The sequence below is a fragment of the Hipposideros armiger genome, unplaced genomic scaffold (assembly GCF_001890085.2).
Source record: "Hipposideros armiger isolate ML-2016 unplaced genomic scaffold, ASM189008v1 scaffold_96, whole genome shotgun sequence".
NCBI lineage: Eukaryota > Metazoa > Chordata > Mammalia > Chiroptera > Hipposideridae > Hipposideros > Hipposideros armiger.
Genome location: NW_017731446.1, coordinates 1,821,185 through 1,840,239, shown reverse-complemented (window position 1 = coordinate 1,840,239; position 19,055 = coordinate 1,821,185). Strand labels below are relative to the sequence as shown.

Here is a 19,055-nt window from a genome sequence, read left to right as displayed (position 1 = left end):
TCCATCTCAGGTAAAGAATAACTGCCAGTGTATGTCCCTATTACCCCCTTGTCCATCTCAGGTAGAGTGCGCTTCTTCCTCTGCTCGGTCGTCTCAGCTGTGACCCACCTTCATTCTAGCATTCCTCTGAGTACAAGCCAACCTTCTACACCAAATTGGGAATTCCCTGTGATTCCTACTGATGTCTGTTGCCCCAGGGTCCAGAATGAGGGATGTTTCAAATGAACTACTTACTAAATGTTTATTGGTGGATGAGAAGGCGGAGACTGGAAGCCCAGTTCTTCCATTTGCTGGGTATTTATGGATCCTACTATGTGCCTGGTCCTGAGTCAACACTGTGGAGCGAGATGGAGAGGATAGGAATCCCTGATTCCTGAGGAGTTTATAATCTAGAAGAGGGTGGTTGACAGACACCATGAGACTGGGATGACTAAGGGCTCCTTGATGAAGCCGGTCACTCGCATCGCACACAGAGCACCTTGCTGGGATTGGCTCACTCAGGAAGGCTCCATGAAGTAGGAGCAGGTAGACTATTCCTCTCAGTTTGCCCAGGGCCAGTGGCTGTCTACACCTGTCAGCCTGGAGGAATTATTAACAGCGCCCCCCTTTTATTCTCAAAAGTGTCCCAGTTTGGATGATCAGTTATATGGTACCCTGAACAAGATTCCTGCACTGTGGGGGCATTGCCACCACATGCCACAGGCTCACAGACTCATAAAGCTGACAGAGCCCATAAGAAGCAGCCAGCCCAGTGTCCACACTTTACATGGGGACACGGGAGACAGTCATTTGCTAGGGACCCATGTTATCTGAACAAGGTACAGAGAACGCCTGTGTTTCTCCCACAGAAAAACATCGTACCTATTTTTCCCATTGCATTTTCATTTCAGCAGCATTTCGATTTCGTGAATTCATTAACTAATTCAATAAACATTTATTAGCATCTGCAATGTGCCAAGTTGGCTTCTGGGGATGTAGAAATGAAAGAAGTCTCACTCTCTCTAGCCTCTGAAATACTTTCAGTCTCATCGAAGGGGCAAAATCATCAATACCAGTTGTATTCCAGCTTGATGGGCGTGGTGCGCCAGAGAGAGGGGCTCTGAGGGGAATGCCAAGGTTCATTAAAGGGGCCTTGTAAGAGTGCCCAGGAATCTCAGATGCCTGTGACTTCAGCTTGTCCTCGTTACTTCAAAGAGCAAAAGAGCCCCAGGATTTTGAGTCCACCTGGGCTGAGGGGAATGATCGTGGTTATTGATGAGTCCATCCTGTTAATTTCGTTCCATGCTGTTACTTAAAAGTCATTATTAAGTGACTCAGTATGTATGAGGTCACATGTATGTTTCTTGAAAAACTCTTTAGACTATGTAAAAAAACGTGAGTTTCCTTGTCTTATTAAAGACAATAGGTATTAGAAAATTATTCTTTCCCATAAAATTGCAGTAATGCTTCACTTTCCTGGAAACCTCTTATCTGGTAATCTCTGAAGTTTGGGACACAGCTGAGAACCAGGACATAAACAGCTAAAGACCCCTATGAACAGCCAAGAGAAACCACTCTAGGTCCATGAACTAAATTTGCCCTCTAGGCCCAGGAAAGCAACTTAGTAATTCAAGACTGAGTTTTTTCTAACCTAAGGGAAACCTAAACAAGCTAGAACCAGCAGTCCAGAGCTGTGCTGTCCAGTATGGTAGCCACAAGTTGCAAATAGCTATTGAGCATTTGCAGTGTGACAGGTGGGTCAAAGTGAAAATACGTGCTGCATTACCAAGACTTAGTGTGAAAAGACAATGTAAAATTTCTCATTAATCGTTTATTTTTATTCCATGTTGAAATAATCATAGTTTTACATATTGGGGTACATAAATATGTTATTGAATTAATTTCACCTCTTAAGAACAGTTTTAATGTGGCTGCAGGAATGTTTGAAACACCACATGTAGCTCACTTTGTATTTCTACGGGACCATGTGGGTCTAGGAGAAAGAGCCTTTGTAAGAGAAGCTCCCAGAGGCGCTGACAGTGGTAGAGGCTGCAGAGTTACTGAAAATGACATTGTAACTCAGAAAGCATGACAGTCTTGGGGACATTTAGTGTAGGGATAAACAGACATTAAAGCAGCTTCTAAAAACAATAGTGTATTCTAGACGACAGTTATTGATATTGACCAAGAAGGCTGACTTGTCAAAAAGCATCCAGGTCATAACCCCTTCTGTTTGAGAGCACAGGGAGGTGTACTCTATGTTACAATTTTCTAACTGGATAAATAACAGCAAACGAAGAAAGACCAGATTTACTGTAGGTAACAGGATTTCTAAGCATTGACCTTAGTTGCCAGGTTAAGCATCTTGAAATATTTTTACACAAAATCCTTGAGACTCAGAGAATTGCCTCCGTTTGGATTCTTCGACCATGGGAGCTGCAAGAAGCCTCTGAGAAAATTTTCTGAGTGTGGGAGCTGGCAAAGAGCCTTAGCTAGAAAAAGGCCATTGTGCCTTGGGCCAGTCCCTTCCCTTTTTGGGCCTCAGTTTCCCCGTCTATATCATGATATGTAAGGGACCACTCACCTTTCACACTCTCCCATCCTGGGACTTCTACAATCCGTTCAACTACAGTGTGTGTGTGTGTGTGTGTGTGTGTGTGTGTGTGTGTGTGTGTGTGTGTGTGTGTGTTTGGGGCTAGTTATCACTCATCAGCAAAATCCATGACAGTCTAGAAAAGCCGAGGGTGGGAGATAGCATAGCCTCCTCCCTCAAAGTCCCTGTCACTGAGAAGCTTGTTAAATGGCTTCCCCAGACACCCATCTCCCCAGAAGGAGAGCGGCAGGCAGAATGGCAGTCCCGGCTTTTACGGCCCTGCGGCCTGGCTCCTCACTAAATATTTCTATCAAGGCAGCACTTTGGAAGCGAGGCAATGCCTCAATTTAAATGCTTTATTAGCCCAGAGTGCCACCTCAAATCCTTTTTGGAAGCAGGCTGGGTATACATTACAAATAAATAAATAAAATTAGCCCAAGAGCGGCAGCTGGGGCCAGCAGTTGGAAGGATGGTTGAGGCTTTGCCATTAATTGGGGCATCCGTTACAGAAGTCCTGCCTGCAGGGTACAGGACATGTGGGCCGACTTCATTGTTCTGAAAAATCTGCCCACCACCCACCCCACTCTCTCCACTGGAGGCTTCAATTCCTCAGAAGAAAAACATTTTTCACACCTCCTCTGTGTTAAGTGGGAGATGTTGAAAGCATGATTCATTCCTTTAAGGGGCTCACCAAGTTTAGGATAAAGAAGGTGAAAAACTACCAGGACCCAGGGCAGAAAGAACAGAAATGGGCAAATGTGCAAGTTTCGCATGGCGAGTGATTGCTGCTGGCTGAGGAAATCGGCAAATGCTTCCTGGAGAAAGTCAAACCCTGACTGCCAGTAACTCTGGAATTGGAGCCTAGTTCTGCAGCACAATGAAGATGCTCTGGCAGAGGGAGAGGTTGAATTGCAGGGCAGCCCCAGCAATTGCCTCACCACCCCACAGGGGGCCCCACAGCCAGAATGGCCTTTCAGGGTAACTTCGAATTGAGGCAGGGGGCCTGGGCCTTGGTGCTCACAGGTACCAGTCAATCTAAGAAACCTTGGCCAAGGGCAGTGTCTCAGCTGAGATGCTCTGGCAACTGGAGGGAGCAAGGGCATTCTGGGGGATGCAAAGGCTTCAGAGAGGCCTTTATCCATCTAGTTATTCGTAATGCACCAAGCATTAATTGAGCACCTTCTGCATGAAAGGAGACCAAGACTCAGTCCCTGCTCTCTAGGAGCTTACAGGCCAGTGGGGGACACAGGCTCCAAGGCATCCAGTTACCTCATAACGGGCTAACTTCTGTCTTCAGGCTGCACAGAGCATGGTGATGGGGGTCCAAGACAGGGAACAGTTATGCCCAGTAGAGTCAGGGGAAACCCTCCAAGGAGAGGACATGTGAGTCAGGTTGGACCGGTGTGCAGAAATTCACTGGGTTGAGGGGAAGAGATGTCCGAGGCAGATGGGACAGCACATCCTCCAAGCCAGAGCAAGGTCTTCTTGTCGCTGGTCTGGGCAGATGGCCCCCGGTGGGGCAGGTGACAGTGCCCTTCCCCTGGCTTCTCCCCAGGTGAGTCACAAGGTCAACAGCATGGACAGCAAGATGTCTAAGATGAGCCGAGCCCTGGCAGAGATCAAGAGGCGGTTTCAGAAGACATTGTCTCAGTTCATGAATTCTGTCTTGCTGGCAGCAGGTAAGGGGACAGAAAGGTCAATGACAGCCTATCTAATGACTTTGCAAATCCTGGGCCACCTGCAAGTGGTCTCCAAGGACAGCTCTTAACCATCCCGGGGAGGAGGGCGTGGCAGAGAGATTTCCCCACTGGTAGATGCGATTACTGGGCTCAGTGCTGAAGGGACTTGCTCAAGGCCACACAGCTAATAATGGTGACCTTCGCCACCTTCAATTTTTGAGAACTCTCCCAGGTGTTTTTAATGTCTCCATGTGATTATCTGATTTTCCTCGGCCTCATCATCTTTCTGTATCTCTCTGTGTTCCCACCCCCACACCTGGTTCACCTTTCAGCTCCATTTCCCATACGGTCCGTCATCCATTGGCAAGCCTCATTTCACTCTCCTTGTTGTGGGAGATCTCAGCAGAAGAGAAAAAAGCAGCCACTTCACCAGGCTATCACTGTTAGGCCCACAGAGCCAGTGTGGGTGGTCTCAGGACCCCTCCCACATCTGGACTCTTCTCACTGCTGGTGGACCTGGGGACAAAGGAACATTGACCCCTCCACACACACACACACACACTCCATGCCACCCCCTGATTGGTCACAAAGGGGCTGTGTTCCTCCCCCAACCTCCCTGGGCAGTTTCTCCTTATCCCTAAAGATGCAGTTCAACTGTGCCCCTCCTCTGGGAAGCCTTCCCTGATTCCCCAGCAGAATGGGTCACACTGTTCTCTGGGCTCCCACAGCGCGTTATACATGCTCTAATTATAAACCTTTACTATCTAGTATTGTGACTATTTCTGTTTGCCCATCCCCCTGCTATACTGCCGCTAGGATTTCCCAGAGGCAGGAAACCCTGTTTTGGGTGGTCTCTGTATGCCCAGCACCCAGCATTCAATAAATGTTTGGTAAATAAACAAAGGAATGAGAGGTCCCTGGGCTCAGAAGTTTTCCAGTCTAGTAGAGAAAATAAAATAAGAATACAAACAAATACAATATAACAAAGAAAGTAGGTAGAAATGGCGTAAATCTGTAGACACAGGGAACAGCATTCTCAGGAGGGGAGCAGCATGGATGCACTGTGTACCGACTCTCTACACTGAGTGCTATGGAGAACACAAAGCTGAATGAAACACAGGCCTCTTGGGGGAAGTGGGATCTAAGCTGGGTCTGGATGAATGACTAGAAATGACACTGATTCATTTTTACATTCAGCCAGCATTTACCGGTCCACTAACTATACTAGGGTTGGAGCACTGTGCCAGACAGCAGAGGGGAGGCAGCTGGGCAGGACGACCTATCAGAGTGAAGGAGTGCCGAGGGAGATGAGCTGAAGGGTGCCCATGTGCAGAGCCTCACAGCAGGGAGGAAGGCCAGGCCACCAGAGAGAGTGACAGCAGTGTCTTCTGTTAATAGGCTTGCTCACCATAGAATACCCAGTAAAGGAAGGGGCAGAAATAAGTCACGCCAGGATGAAAGCCTGGTCCTATCCCGAGCGGAGCACCAGGCTAAGTCTATACACAGGAGAAGCCATTTCCTCACGATCTCAGTCAGTCCGACCCGAATCCTCAACTGGAGACTCTGTGAGGGAAAAGCCTAGGTCTGCTCCTGTGAGCCCCACTCGGAAGAAGGCCATCAAGATCCAAGCCAAAGCCACGGTCACACCCAGGTGGGCTTGGGTCTTCGTTTTCTCCAGCTTCTGTGTGTTAGATGCTGTGATGGGTAGGAGACACACGATGGTAAAGAAAACAGATGAGGCTCCTTCCTCTTGGAGCTGGAATTCTAGGGGTGGAGAAAGACAGAAGGTAAACACGTGAATATCACAGTTTAGATAGTGATAAGAACAGAAAGAGAATAAACTGGGGTAATGGGCAAGAGCAGAGGCTGACAATTTAGGGCCAAGTTAGAGACTGACAGCCTGGCCCTGCCGCCTGCCTCTTTTATGGGTAAGCTAAGAATGGCTTTTATGTTTTAATGCTTAGAGGGTGGAGATCAAAAGAAAATTTTTTCATCACATTTAAAATGATATGAAATTCAAATGTCACGATCCATGTAAGGTTTCCTTTGGACACAGCCACACCTACTCATTTACATATTGTCTATAGCCCCTTTCCCTGCTAGGATAGAAATCTTAAGTCGTTGTGATCAAGATCATCTGGCCTGCAAAGACTAGAATATTTACACTCTGGTCCTTTATAGACAGCGCTGACTGACCCCTTGGATGGAGAGTGATTAGGAAGTGGGGTGCAATGAGGTAGACAGGTTAGAAAGGCAGTCCTGAGGAGATGATATTTAGCTAGAGACCTGAAGGATGAGAGATAAGCAGCCACAAAGAGCGATAGGGAAGGAACGTCAGGCAGAAGGTAGAGTAAGTGCAAAGGCCCTGAGACAAGAACTAGCTTGGTACATGTGAGGGAAGGTAAGAAGGCCAGTGTGGAGTATCATGATGAAGAAATGAGAGTAATGTAAATTGAGGACAGAGAGGTAAGCAGAAGCCAGATGAAGTAGCCTCCTTAGTGCTATTGGAAGTCATTCCATAACTTTAAGACAGGAAATGACATCATCTGACTTATGGGGTGTTTTTTTTTTAACTTAAAAAGAATAGATATAATATATATTTTTTATGTTTTTATTTTTTTAACTTTAAAATATAAACACAGAAAAATGAGTAAATCCTAAGTGTGTAGATCAATGAGTACCATAAAGTGAACATACCCTATAACCACCAAATCAAGAACTAGAGCATTACCAGATCCTTAGAAATCCTCTTGTGGCCCCTCCCAGTCAGTGACCCCATGCTCCTCCCCAACAGGAAGATTCCTAACACCATAGATTAGTTTTTAATCTTTTTTAAAACTTTCTTTAAATGGAACTATTCAGTATGTATTCTTTGGTATCTGGCTTCTTTTCCTCAACATTATAACTGAGATTTGTCCACATTGTTGTGTGTAGCAGTAGTTTGCCCATTTCGTTGCTATATAACAATCTATTTTATGAGTTAACTACAAATTATGCCTTTTAATGTGGATGGATATTTGAGTTGTTTACAGTTTTGGTAATGACAAACTCTACTGGTGGTCCCATATGTCCTTATTTCTGTTGGCATATGGCTGGATATGAAAATGTTATCATAGAACACGTATACGTTCAGTTCCTAGTGGAGACTGTTTGTTTTGGCAAACGGTGGTATCACATTCCGTTCCCACCAGCAGCAAATGAGAGTTCCAGTTGTTCCACATTCTTACCAATGCTTGATATTGTCAGTCATTTTAATGATAACCATTCTACAGCAGTGAAATGGTTTTTCATTTGCACTTCCCTGGTGACTACATAGGTTGAGCACCTTCTCAATTGTTCATTGACCATTTTGGATATTCTCTTTTGCCTGTTCAGTTCTGTCTTATAATAGCTTTATATTAAATATTGATATACAGCAGAGTAAGTACTTATCTATTTTTCTACTGGTTGTTTGTCTTCATGTATATTTTAGAGTCCTTTATATATTGTGGATATGAGACTTTTGTCAGTTAAACATGTGGCTAATGATTCTTCCGCTTTTACTCTGGTAATGGTGTATATTGGTAAACAAGTTGTTAGGTTTAATGTCCAGTTTTCAATCTTTTTCTTTATAATTGGTTTTTCATATCCTGTTTAAGAAATTTCCTTGTTTAAATAGCATAACGATATTCTTCAAAATTGCTTTCTAGTAGCTTTTTTTTTTTACCATTTACATTTATATCTATTCTCAACCTGGAAATGATTTCTGTGTATGATGTGAAGTAGAAGCCAAGATTTAATTTTTTCCGTATATATCTGATTCAGCATCATCTTTCGAAAAGATGAAATTTTTTCCCCAGCCCTCTGGTGCAAACTCTATCATAAATAAAGGGGCTCTATATGTATAAATCAAGGGTCATTTTCTGGACTCCCTATTTTGTTCCCTATTGTACAACCTTTTACAATACCAAAGTATCTTATTATAGCTTTATATTAAATATTGATAAACAACAGAGTAAGTACTCAGACTTTGTTATTTTAAATTGTTTTGCTGTTCTTGGCCCTTTACATTTCCATATAATTTTAGAATCATCCTGTCAATTTAAAAAATGTCCTGGGATTTCAATTGGATTGTTAATGTCTTTGTAATGTTGAAATATTTTAATTCATGAACATGGTATATCTTTTTATTTATTTAGATCTTCTCTAATCTCGCTATAATGTTTTGTAGTTTTCAGCATAGAGGTCTTGTATGTCTTCCATTGGATTTATTCTAGGGTATTTAATAGTTTTTGGTGCTATTATGAATTATTTTTAATTTAATTTTTCTATTTATTGCTGGTATGTAGAAAGGAAATTGATTTTACCTCAACTTAATTTTATTTGTAATTTACTTACAGTAAACTTTACTTTTTGTGTAAAAGTCCATGAGTTTTGGCACATGGATAGGTAACCACCACCGTAGCCAAGATACAGAACAGTTTCATCACCTTTCCCTACAAACAAAAGAACCCCACAAATTCCCTCATGTTACCCCTTTGTAGTCAAACTCTTCCCTTGCCCTTAATCCCTAACAACCAGTGACCTGTTTTCTGTATAAGTTTTGTATTTTCTTGACTCATATAAATGGAATTATGCAGTATATAGCCTTTTGACTGTAGCTTCTTTGACTTAGCATAATGCATGCAAAATTCATCCACATAGGGATAGAAGCTGTGCTTCAGTCTTTGTGGGGGCTTGTTTATTTCTCTCACTCTTACTCTTCAGGTAGAGCTCTTCAGGTCCTCAAACAAAAGCCAGGAATGTTTATCAAGGCCAACGTCTTTGGTGGGCCCTGAACTCCTGTTTCCCCTCCGACCTATGAGCTCTGCTCAGCTTCTCAGCCTGTCATCTCCCAGTTTCACTTTCAGAGTCAGTATTTCCCTTGAGGTTTCTTTCTTGGTTTCCCTCTTCTTCCAGATTGCTGATCCTGCAAATTCTCACTTACTTGTGAAATCTCTAATGTATTTAAACAGTTTTTAAAAGTACATTTTGTTGAGCTTTTCTCGTTTTTCTCAGAGGGTTGGTCTAAAACACCCTAGTCAGCCATTGTTGGCAGTGGAACCTTTCTGGTTGCTTGGCAAAATAATTTTAGGATGAGAAAAGTGGAATCAGAGTAGTTAAAATACTATTTTAGTAATGTAGGTGTCACTGATGTTGTGCTGTCAAAGGTAGTTTCAAAAATAAGGAAAAAATTAGACATTTGTGATAAATTTTGGAAGAAGAGCTAACAGAAATGACTTGACTGTTCGATGCGGGTAAGGGAAAACAAGCATCATGAATGACTTTTAGGTTTTTGGCTTAATAACTGAAGAATGATGGTGTCATTAACTTGGATGGGGAAGAGTGATGGCAAAGTAGATTTGGAAGGGGTTAGGTGACAAAAAAATATACAAAATAAAAATATAGTCTCTTCTGTGTGCATTTGTACCTGTGTGAGCAAGGATCCTGGTCCAGACAGAAAGAACTCAGGAGGCATTCAGAGCCATTGTTACGGATTTCCATAAGGCTAATCAATGGGCCCCTGAGTCCTTTTCTCCTTTGGCCCTAAAGCTCAGTCTCCTTGTGTCATAGAACACATTCTTTTTTTTTTAAGATTTTTATTAAAAATATAGCTAACAAACAATATTATATTAGTTTCAGGGGTACACATATAAATGTTGAATAATTATAACCTAAAGAAGTGATCACCATGATAAGTCCAGCAACCACCTGACACTGTACCATGCTATCACAATATTATTGACTATATTCCCTGTGCTGTACATTACATCCCCATGACGTATTTGTTTTATACCTGGAAATTTGAACCTCTTATTCCCCTTCCCCTTCCCCCCCCTTGTACATTTATCAGTTACAGTTGACATTCAATATTATTTTATATTAATTTCAGGTGTACAGCATAGTGGTTAGGCATTTATATAATTTAAGAAGTGATCCCCCTGACTAGCCTAGTACCCACCTAGCACTATACATAGTTATTACCATATCATTAACTATATTGCTTATGCTTTACTTTACATCCCCATGACTATTTTGTACCAATTTGTACTTTTTTTTTTTTTTAAAGATTTTTATTGGGGAATTGGGGGGATGGGAACAGTGCTGGGGAATTGGGGGAAGGGGAACAGACAAATTGCTGTCGTTTTGTTCTTCAGTCTAGTTGTGGAGGGTGTTGCTTCACTGGCCCAAGTTGTCACCATCATTGCGCTCTTCCTGGCGAGGCAGATCAGTCGCCGGCTTCTGGACGGCCGCTCACTGCGGCTGCTGGCCGCTCACGCCGGCTGCTGGCCGCTCACGCTGGCTGCTGGCTACACACGGCAGCCCATGGCAACTCACTGCCACAGGGACTGCAGCCTACACCGTCGCCAGCGACTCACGGCAGCCCAGCTCCAGGTTGAGCTGTTGTTCAGCATCTTAGCTGTGGAGGGCAGTGTCACTGGCCCTCACATGTGGGATCCGAACCGAGGCCCTCCGGCATCCCAAGCTAGCCCTTAACCATCGCGCCACTCGGCCGGCCCTGTACTTTTTTTTTTAGCTGAGCCATCCTGCCACCTGTTGGCAGCTCAGCGGCTGCTCAGCTTGGGCCGGAACTCGAACCGCTGTTGCTCAGAGCTCAAACTCTTGAGCGAGCTCTTAACCAACTGAGCCACTCGGCCGGCCCCTCAATTTGTACTTTTTAATCCCTTCACCTTTAAGTGCTGCAAAAATATGGAATAGGGTGCTTATGTATTTCCAGGTTAGAGACATCGGTGGGAAGTGAGGAAGTAACTGACCAATCTGTTTGTCTGTTACACCAGAGCTGCCTTACCATATACTTGAATTAGGTTTTCCTTAGGCAGCGGGCAAACAAGGCAGCTAGGAGTCCATGTGGGAAGCTGGAAAACAGTACTCCCTCTCCAGAGGTATCAGTGAGCTAGGGTGAACAGAACCTGTAAAACGCCGTTTCCTAACATTTTTTCCTTTACCAGGAGCCCTAGAGAGGCTACTGAACTGCAGAGCACTGAGCAGGAGAAGCAGTTTCCAGCTACCACAGCTGTCCTATCTGAAAAGATAGATAGCCCAAGCCTGGGAGATTGGGGAGCTGTTGGAAGGGGCTCTAGGCATAGAAACTTAGGAACCAGGCTTCCAGCACTGCAGAGGCCAGAGCTGGCAAGTGGAGGGTGGGGGCTGTTCCATATGTATGGGCCTGTCTGAAGAGTAAAGAAAATTCAATTGGTGTGGTAAGGGGAACAGATGATGAGACCAGACTAAAGAGGCGGATTTGACATGCAAGACTAATGACGAAGACCTGGACAAGACAGAGCAATGGGGGAGAACCTTCTGACAGGAACACTGACCTGTGGTTGAAAGGTACGTGACCCCACAGGGAGGGGACTGGAGAAGTAAATATCAACCTTATGCTTCTCCTCCCCTCCAGTCTCCTGCTGGTACCCCCACGGGCAAAACCCAACCAGAGTTTCTCAATGCCTATGCAAGGAAATGCAAATATACTTCATTTCTTCTTCTTCTTTTTTTTTGCTTAAAAAGTATATTAAAATCACTGTTCTGAACTTTGCTTTTCTCATTTAACAATATATTTTAGACATTGTTCTATGAATTTTTTTTACCTTTGTGATTTTTGCTACCTAATATCCATGTATAGATATTTCATGATTGATTTGCCCAATCCTTTTGTTCTTATTCTAAGCCATCCTGAAGGCAATAACCATATTTATTCATCATTTTACATTTGTACAAATATATCTGTAAATAAATTTCTAAAAATGGAATTGCTGGGCCACAGTTCATGTGGATTTATAATTTTAAGAGATAGCACCAAATAAATCTTAAGGGCTATACCAATTTACATTCTCATTAGCAGACTATGTTACCTTAATATAGTTTTAATTTGTATTTATCTTATAAGTGAATTTGAGTGTCTTTTCATAATCTTTTTCAATTTTTTTATTATGGTCAAATACACATAACATATAATTTATCATTCTAATTATTTTTAAGTGTACATTTCAGTATTTCAGTGGTATTAAATACATTCTTCATGATGTTGTACGGCTATCACCACTATCCATCTCCATAACTCTTTTCATCTTGTAAAACTGAAACTCTGTACCCATTAAACAATAACTCCCATTCTCCCCTCCCTCCAGCCTCTGGCAACCACCATTCTACTCTCTGTCTTTGTGAATTTGAAATGGAATCATACAGTATTTGTCTTTTTGTGACTGGCTCATTTCACATAGCATAATATCTTCAAGGTTGATCCATGTTGTAACATATCACAGTATTCCTTTCTTTTAAAAGCTGAATAATATTGCATTGTATGTATATACCACATTTTGCTTATCCACTCATCTGTCGATAGACACTTGGGTTACTTCTACGATTTAGCTCTTATGAATAGTGCTGCTGTGAGTATGGCTGTACAAATGTTTCTTTGAGACTCTGCCTTCAGTTTTGGTTATATATCCATAATGGATTTACTGGATTATATGGAAATTCTATTTTTAAATTTTTGAGGAACCACCGTACAGTTTTCCACAGTGGCTATACCATTTTACATTCCCACCAACAGTTCACAGGGTTCCAGTTTCTCCACATTCTCACCAGCACTTGCTGTTTTCTGGGGGGTTTTTGTTTATTTTTTTTGTTTTTGATAGTAGTCATCCTAATGGGTATGAGGTGGTATCTCATTGTAGTTGTAATTTGTATTTCCATGATGATTAGTGATGTTGAACATCTTTTTATGTGCTTATTGGCCATTTGAGTATCTTCTTTTGAAAAATGTTAAGTTCTTTTCCCATTTTTAATCAGGTTGTCTGTTATTTTGTTGAGTTTTAGAATTTCTCTATATATTCTATATATTAATCGCATATCAGATATATGATATGAAAATATTTTTCCCATTTTGTAGGTTACCTTTTTATTCTGTGGATAGTGTCTTTTGATGCCCCCAATTTTTATTTTCATAAAGTCTATTTTTAATTTTGTTCCCTGTGCCTTTGGTGTCATATCCATGAAATCATTGCCAAATCCAATACTGTGAAGATTTTCTCCAATATTTTTTTAAGAGTTTTATTATTTTAGGTCTTACATTTCCATCTTTGATCTATTTTGAATTAATTTTTGTATAAAGTGTTAGATAAGTGTCCAACCTTTTTGCTTGTGGATATCCAGATTTCTTAGTACCATTGTGGAAAAGACTGTCATTTTCCCCCATTGAATGGTCTTGGTACCCATGTCAAAAATCATTTGAGCATATATGTGAGGATTCATTTATGGGGTCTCTATTCTGTTCCATTGAGCTATATGCCAGTACCACACTGCTCTGATTACTGTCACTTTATAGTAAGTTTTAAAATCAAGAAGTTTGACTCTTCCAACTTTGTTCTTTTTCAAGATAGTTTTGGCTATTCATGGCCCTTTACAATTCCATATGAATTTGGCTTTTCTATTTCTTCAAAAACAGCTGTTAGAATTTTGATAGGAAGTGCATCAAATATTGCTTTGGGGAGTATTGCCATCTTAGCAATATTAAGTCTTTCCATACAAGAATATGGAATGTCTTTCATTTATTTAGGTCTTAAAATTTCTTTCAACAATATTTTATATCATTCACTGTGTGAGCCTTTCACTTTCCTGATTACATTTATTCTTAAGTATTTTATTCTTTTTGATGCTATTGTAAATGAAATTATTTTTGTAGTTTCCCTGTCAGATTGTTCATTGCTAGTATATAGAAATATAGCTGATTTTTTTTTAAAGATTTTTATTGGGTAATTGGGGGAAGGGAAACAGACAAGTTGCTGTCGTTTTTTGTTCTTCAGTCTAGTTGTGGAGGATGTTGCTTCACTGGCCCAAGTTGGCACCATCATTGCGCTCTTCCCGGGCGAGGCAGATCAGTCGCCGGCATCTGGACGGCCGCTCACTGCGGCTGCTGGCCGCTCACGCTGGCTGCTGGCTACATACGATAGCCCATGGCAACCCAGTGCCACAGGGGCTGCAGCCTATCTGCGACTCAGGGCAGCCCAGCTCCAGGTTGAGCTGTTGTTCAGCATCTTAGCTGTGGAGGGCAGTGTCACTGGCCCTCACATGTGGGATCCGAACCAGGGCCCTCTGGCGTTCTAAGCCAGTTCTTAACCATCGCGCCACTCAGCCGGCCCGAAATATAGCTGATTTTTGAGTGTTGATCTTTTATCCTGAAATTTGCTGAATTTATTAGCTCTAATTGTGTGTATGTGTGTTTGTGTGTGTGCATGTGCATGTGTGCACACGTTTTAGGACTTTGTGTATATAAATTATATAATCTGTGAATATAAATAGTTTTACTCTTTCCTTTCCAATTTAGATGGATTTTATTTCTTTTTCTCTCCTAATTGCTCTAGCTAGAACTTCCAGTACAATATTGAATAGAAATGGTGAAAGTGGGCATCCTTGTCTTGTTCCTGATCTCTAAGGAGTAAAGTTTTCAGTCTCTTTCACTGTTGAGTATGATGTTAGCTGTGTTTCCTAAATGCCCTTTGTCATATTGAGGAAGTTCCCTTCTAATCCCAGTTTGTTGAGTGATTTTATCATGAAAGGGTGTTAGAGTTTGTCAAATGCTTTTTTCTCCATCAATTGAGAGGATCATGTGGTTTTATTCTCTTCATTTTATTAATGTGATGTGTTGTATTACTTATTAATTTCTGTATGTTGAACTGCCCTTAGTTTTTTTTGGACAAGTCCCTCTTAGTCACAGTATATTATCCTTTTAGTATGCTGCTGGATTTGGCTAGCTAGTATTTCATTGAGAATTTTTGCATCTCTATTCATAATGGATATTCTTCTGTATTTTTCTTTTCTTATAATGTCTTTGTCTGGCCTTGATATCAGGGTAATGCTGGCCTCATACAGTGAGTTAGGAAGTTATTTATATTTTTAAAGATTTTATTGGGGAATTGGGGGAGGGGAACAGCGTTGGGGAATCGGGGAAGGGAAACAGACAAGTTGCTGTCCTTTTATTCTTCAGTCTAGTTGTGGAGGACATCGCTTCACTGGCCCATGTTGGTAATTACCATTGGGCTCTTCCCGGGTGAGGCAGTCGCATACCGGCCATTGGACAGCCACTCAGGGCAGCTCACAAAAGCTCACGCCCACTGCCAGCCAGCCCCACTGCATCCTATGCTGTCGCCGGAGACTCACGGCAGCCCAGCTCCAGGTTAAGCTGTTGTTCACCATTTTAGCAGCTGTAGAGGGCGCAGTGTCACTGGCCCTCATGTGGGATTCGAATCGGAGCTCTGCTGCTCAGAGCTCACGCTCCCAAACCAACTCTTAACCAATGTGCCACTCAGCCGGCCCAGGAAGTTATTTTTTAAATGAGTTTGAGGACAGTTGGTATTCAGATGTTTGGTAGAATTCACAAGTGAAACCATCTGGTCCTGGATTTTCTTTTAGGGGAGGTTTTTAAATTATTGATTCAATCTTTTTACTTGTTAGAGGCTTAATCAGATTTTATATTTCTTTTTGAGTCAGCTTTAGTAGTTTGTGTATTTCTGGGAATTAGTCCATTTCATTTAAGTTATGTAATTTGTTAATGTACAGTTCACAATAATTCTTTTTAGTTCTATAAGGTCAGTAGTAATGTCCCACTTTCATTTTTGATTTTAGTAATTTGAGACTCTTCTTTTTTCTTAGTCAGCCTAGCTAAAGATTAGTCAATTTTGTTGATCTTTTTAGAGAGCCAGCATGTTGTGTTTTTGTTTTCATTAATGTCAAAATGTTTTCTAGCTTCCCTTGTGATTCCTTCCTTTTTTTTTTTTTTAAGATTTTTATTGGGAAATTGGGGGGATGGGAACAGTGCTGGGGAATTGGGGGAAGGGGAACAGACAAGCTGCTGTTGTTTTTTTTTGTTCTTCAATCTAGTTGTGGAGGACGTTACTTCACTGGCCCAAGTTGGCACCATCATTGCGCTCTTCCCGGGCGAGGCACATCAGTCGCCGGCTTCTGGACGGCCGCTCACTGCGGCTGCTGGCTGCTCACGCTGGCTGCTGGCTACACATGGTAGCCCATGGCAACCCACTGCCACAGGGGCTGCAGCCTACGCCGTCGCTGGTGACTCACGGCAGCCCAGCTCCAGGTTGAGCTGTTGTTCAGCATCTTAGCTGTAGAGGGCAGTGTCACTGGCCCTCATATGTGGGATCCGAACCGGGGCCCTCTGGCGTCCCAAGCCAGTTCTTAACCATCGCGCCACTCGGCCGGCCCTGAAATAATGTTTTTACTTAAAGTCCTTTTTTTGTCTGATATTAACTTAGCCACCATTGCTCATTTTGGGTTATTGTTTGCTTGGGGTTTGTTTCTATCCTTTCACTTGCAACCTTGTTGTATCTTTGATTCTAAAATGCATCTCCTATAGAAAGCATATAGTTGGATCATGGGTTTGTTTTAAATTCTGTCAGTCTCTGATTTCTGTTGAAGATTTTAATCCATTTGCATTAAAAAGTGATTACTATTAGGGAAGGACTCACTTCAGCCATTTTGCTTTAAATCTTATATCTTTTTTTGTTCTTCAATTCCTCCATTGTTGACGTGTGTGTGTGTGTGTGTGTGTGTGTGTGTGTGTGTGTGTGTATCATTGTATGATGGTTAATTTTATGTTTCAACTTTACTGGGCTAAGGATGAAACATTATTTCTGAGTGCATCTGTGAAGATGTTTCTGGAAGAGATTAGCATTACATTCAGACAACTGAATAAAAGAGATTCATCCTCACCAATGTGGGTGGGCATCATCTAATCCATTAAAGGCCTGAAGAAAACAAAAAAGCAAAGAAAGGGCAAATTCCTTCTCTCTCTTCTTGAGCTGAGAAGTCCATCTTTTCTTGCCCTTGGACATCAGAGCTCCTTCCTTGGGCCTTTGGACTCCAGGACCAATACAGCAGCCTCCCAGTTCTTAGGCCTTTTTCTGGGATTCCCTGGGTCTCAGGTCTCTGGACTGAGATTGAATTACACTGCTGGCTTTCCTGGTTTTCTAGCTTGCAGACAGCAAATTGTGGGACTTCTTGGTCTCTATAACCATATGAACCAATTCCCATAAATTTCCTCTGATCTATATTTAGATCAGATAGATATATAGATATAGATAAATACAGATAGATATAGATATAGATTTAGATAGATATAGATATAGATATGTATTCTATTGGTTCTGTTTCTCTGGAGAACCCTGACTAATATTTGCAGTTTTGATTTCTTTCTCATTTCCTTTTCCATATATATTTTTAGTTACTTTCTTAGTCATTATTCTGGGGATTACAATAACAATTTAGTTGGAATTAATAACAACTTAGCTTCAATAGTATACAAAATCTCTTCTATAGAGCTCTGTACCCCTGCCATGTTGTTGTTAAAAATTATATCTGTATGCAATGTTTGCCCAATTAACATAGATTTATGATTATTATATGTATTTGTCTTTTAAACCATATAGAAGAAAACAGAGGAGTTATAAACTAAAAGTATAATAATACTGGTTTTGTATTTACTTATGTAGTTACCTTTACCAGTGTTCTTTATTTTTTCACATAGTTTAAGTTACTGTCTAGTATTCTTCCATTTTAATCTAAAGGATTCTCTTTAGAATTTCTTGTGGGGCAGGCCTACTAGTGACGAACACTCTCAGCTTTTGTTTACCTGGGAATGTCTTGATTTCTCTTTCATTTTTGAAGGGTAAATTTGCTCAAAATAGAAATCTTGGCTGATCCATTTTTTTTCCTTCCAGCACTTTAAATATGGCATCCCGCTGACTCTGGCCTTCATGATTTTTTTATGAGAAATTGGCTGTTAATTTTATTAAGGATCCCTTATATGTGATGAGTCACTTTACTCTTGTTGCTTTCAAGAGTCTCTTTGTCTTTCAACAATTTTATTATAATGTGTCTCAATGTGGAACGTTTTGAATTTATTCTACTTGGAGCTTGTTGAGCTTCTTGGAGAAATCTCAAATTTGGAGAGTTTTTGGCAACTATTTCTTCAAATATTCTTTCTGCTCCTTTCTTCTTGTCCTGTAATTCCCATTATGTATAGGTTGGTATTCTTGTGATGTCCCACAGGTATCTTAGGCTCTATTAGTTTTTCTTTTTTCTTTTTTTCTCTTTCTGCTCCTTAGACTGGATAATCTTAATTGTCCTATCTTCAAGTTTGCTGATTCTTTTTTCTGCCTGTTCAGATCTGATGTTGAATTTTTCATTTCAGTTCTGGTACTTTTCAACTCTAGAATTTCTGGTTAGTTATTTTTATAATTTCTATATTTGGTGGGACATTGTTCTCCTGGTTTCCTTTAGCACATTCAGCATCATTAAGACAGGTGACTTAAAATCTTTGTCTAGAAAGTCCAATATCTGGATTTCCTCAAGGAGAGTTTTTCTTCATTTCTTTTATCCTGTAAATAAGCCATACTTGCTTGTTTCTTTGCATGTCTCATAATTTTTTTAGTAGAAAACTGAACATTTTGAATATTGTAATGTGGTAACTCTGGAAATAAAATTCTACTCTCTCTCCAGGGTTTATTGATGGTGCTTTAGTTTGTAATTGCTTGTTTGGTGACTTTTCTAAACTACTTTCGTAAAGACTTTTGTAGTCATTGAAATCTCTGTTTGGTTAGCTTAGTGATCAGCTAATGAAATTTGACAGAGACTTCCTGAAATACCTGGAGCCAAATAAATAAATTAAAAAAAATACTTCTCCAGTCTTTGCAGCTTGCCTCTTACATTTTGGAGTACTCCTTCAGTCCTTTTACCTAGGCTGTTTAAAT

At 41.2% G+C, this 19,055-nt stretch overlaps 1 protein-coding gene across 1 annotated transcript in view; it reads left to right on the top strand.

The window, feature by feature from the left end:
* The window catches only part of CUNH3orf20 (chromosome unknown C3orf20 homolog), a 72,984-nt gene that overhangs the window by 33,060 nt on the left and 20,869 nt on the right, over positions 1-19,055 (top strand). Inside the window, exons 10-11 of the mRNA XM_019645950.1 lie at positions 4,128-4,251; positions 5,650-5,902. Of these exons, the coding sequence (XP_019501495.1) occupies positions 4,128-4,251; positions 5,650-5,902 (377 nt within the window). The remainder of the gene's footprint in view (positions 1-4,127; positions 4,252-5,649; positions 5,903-19,055) is intronic.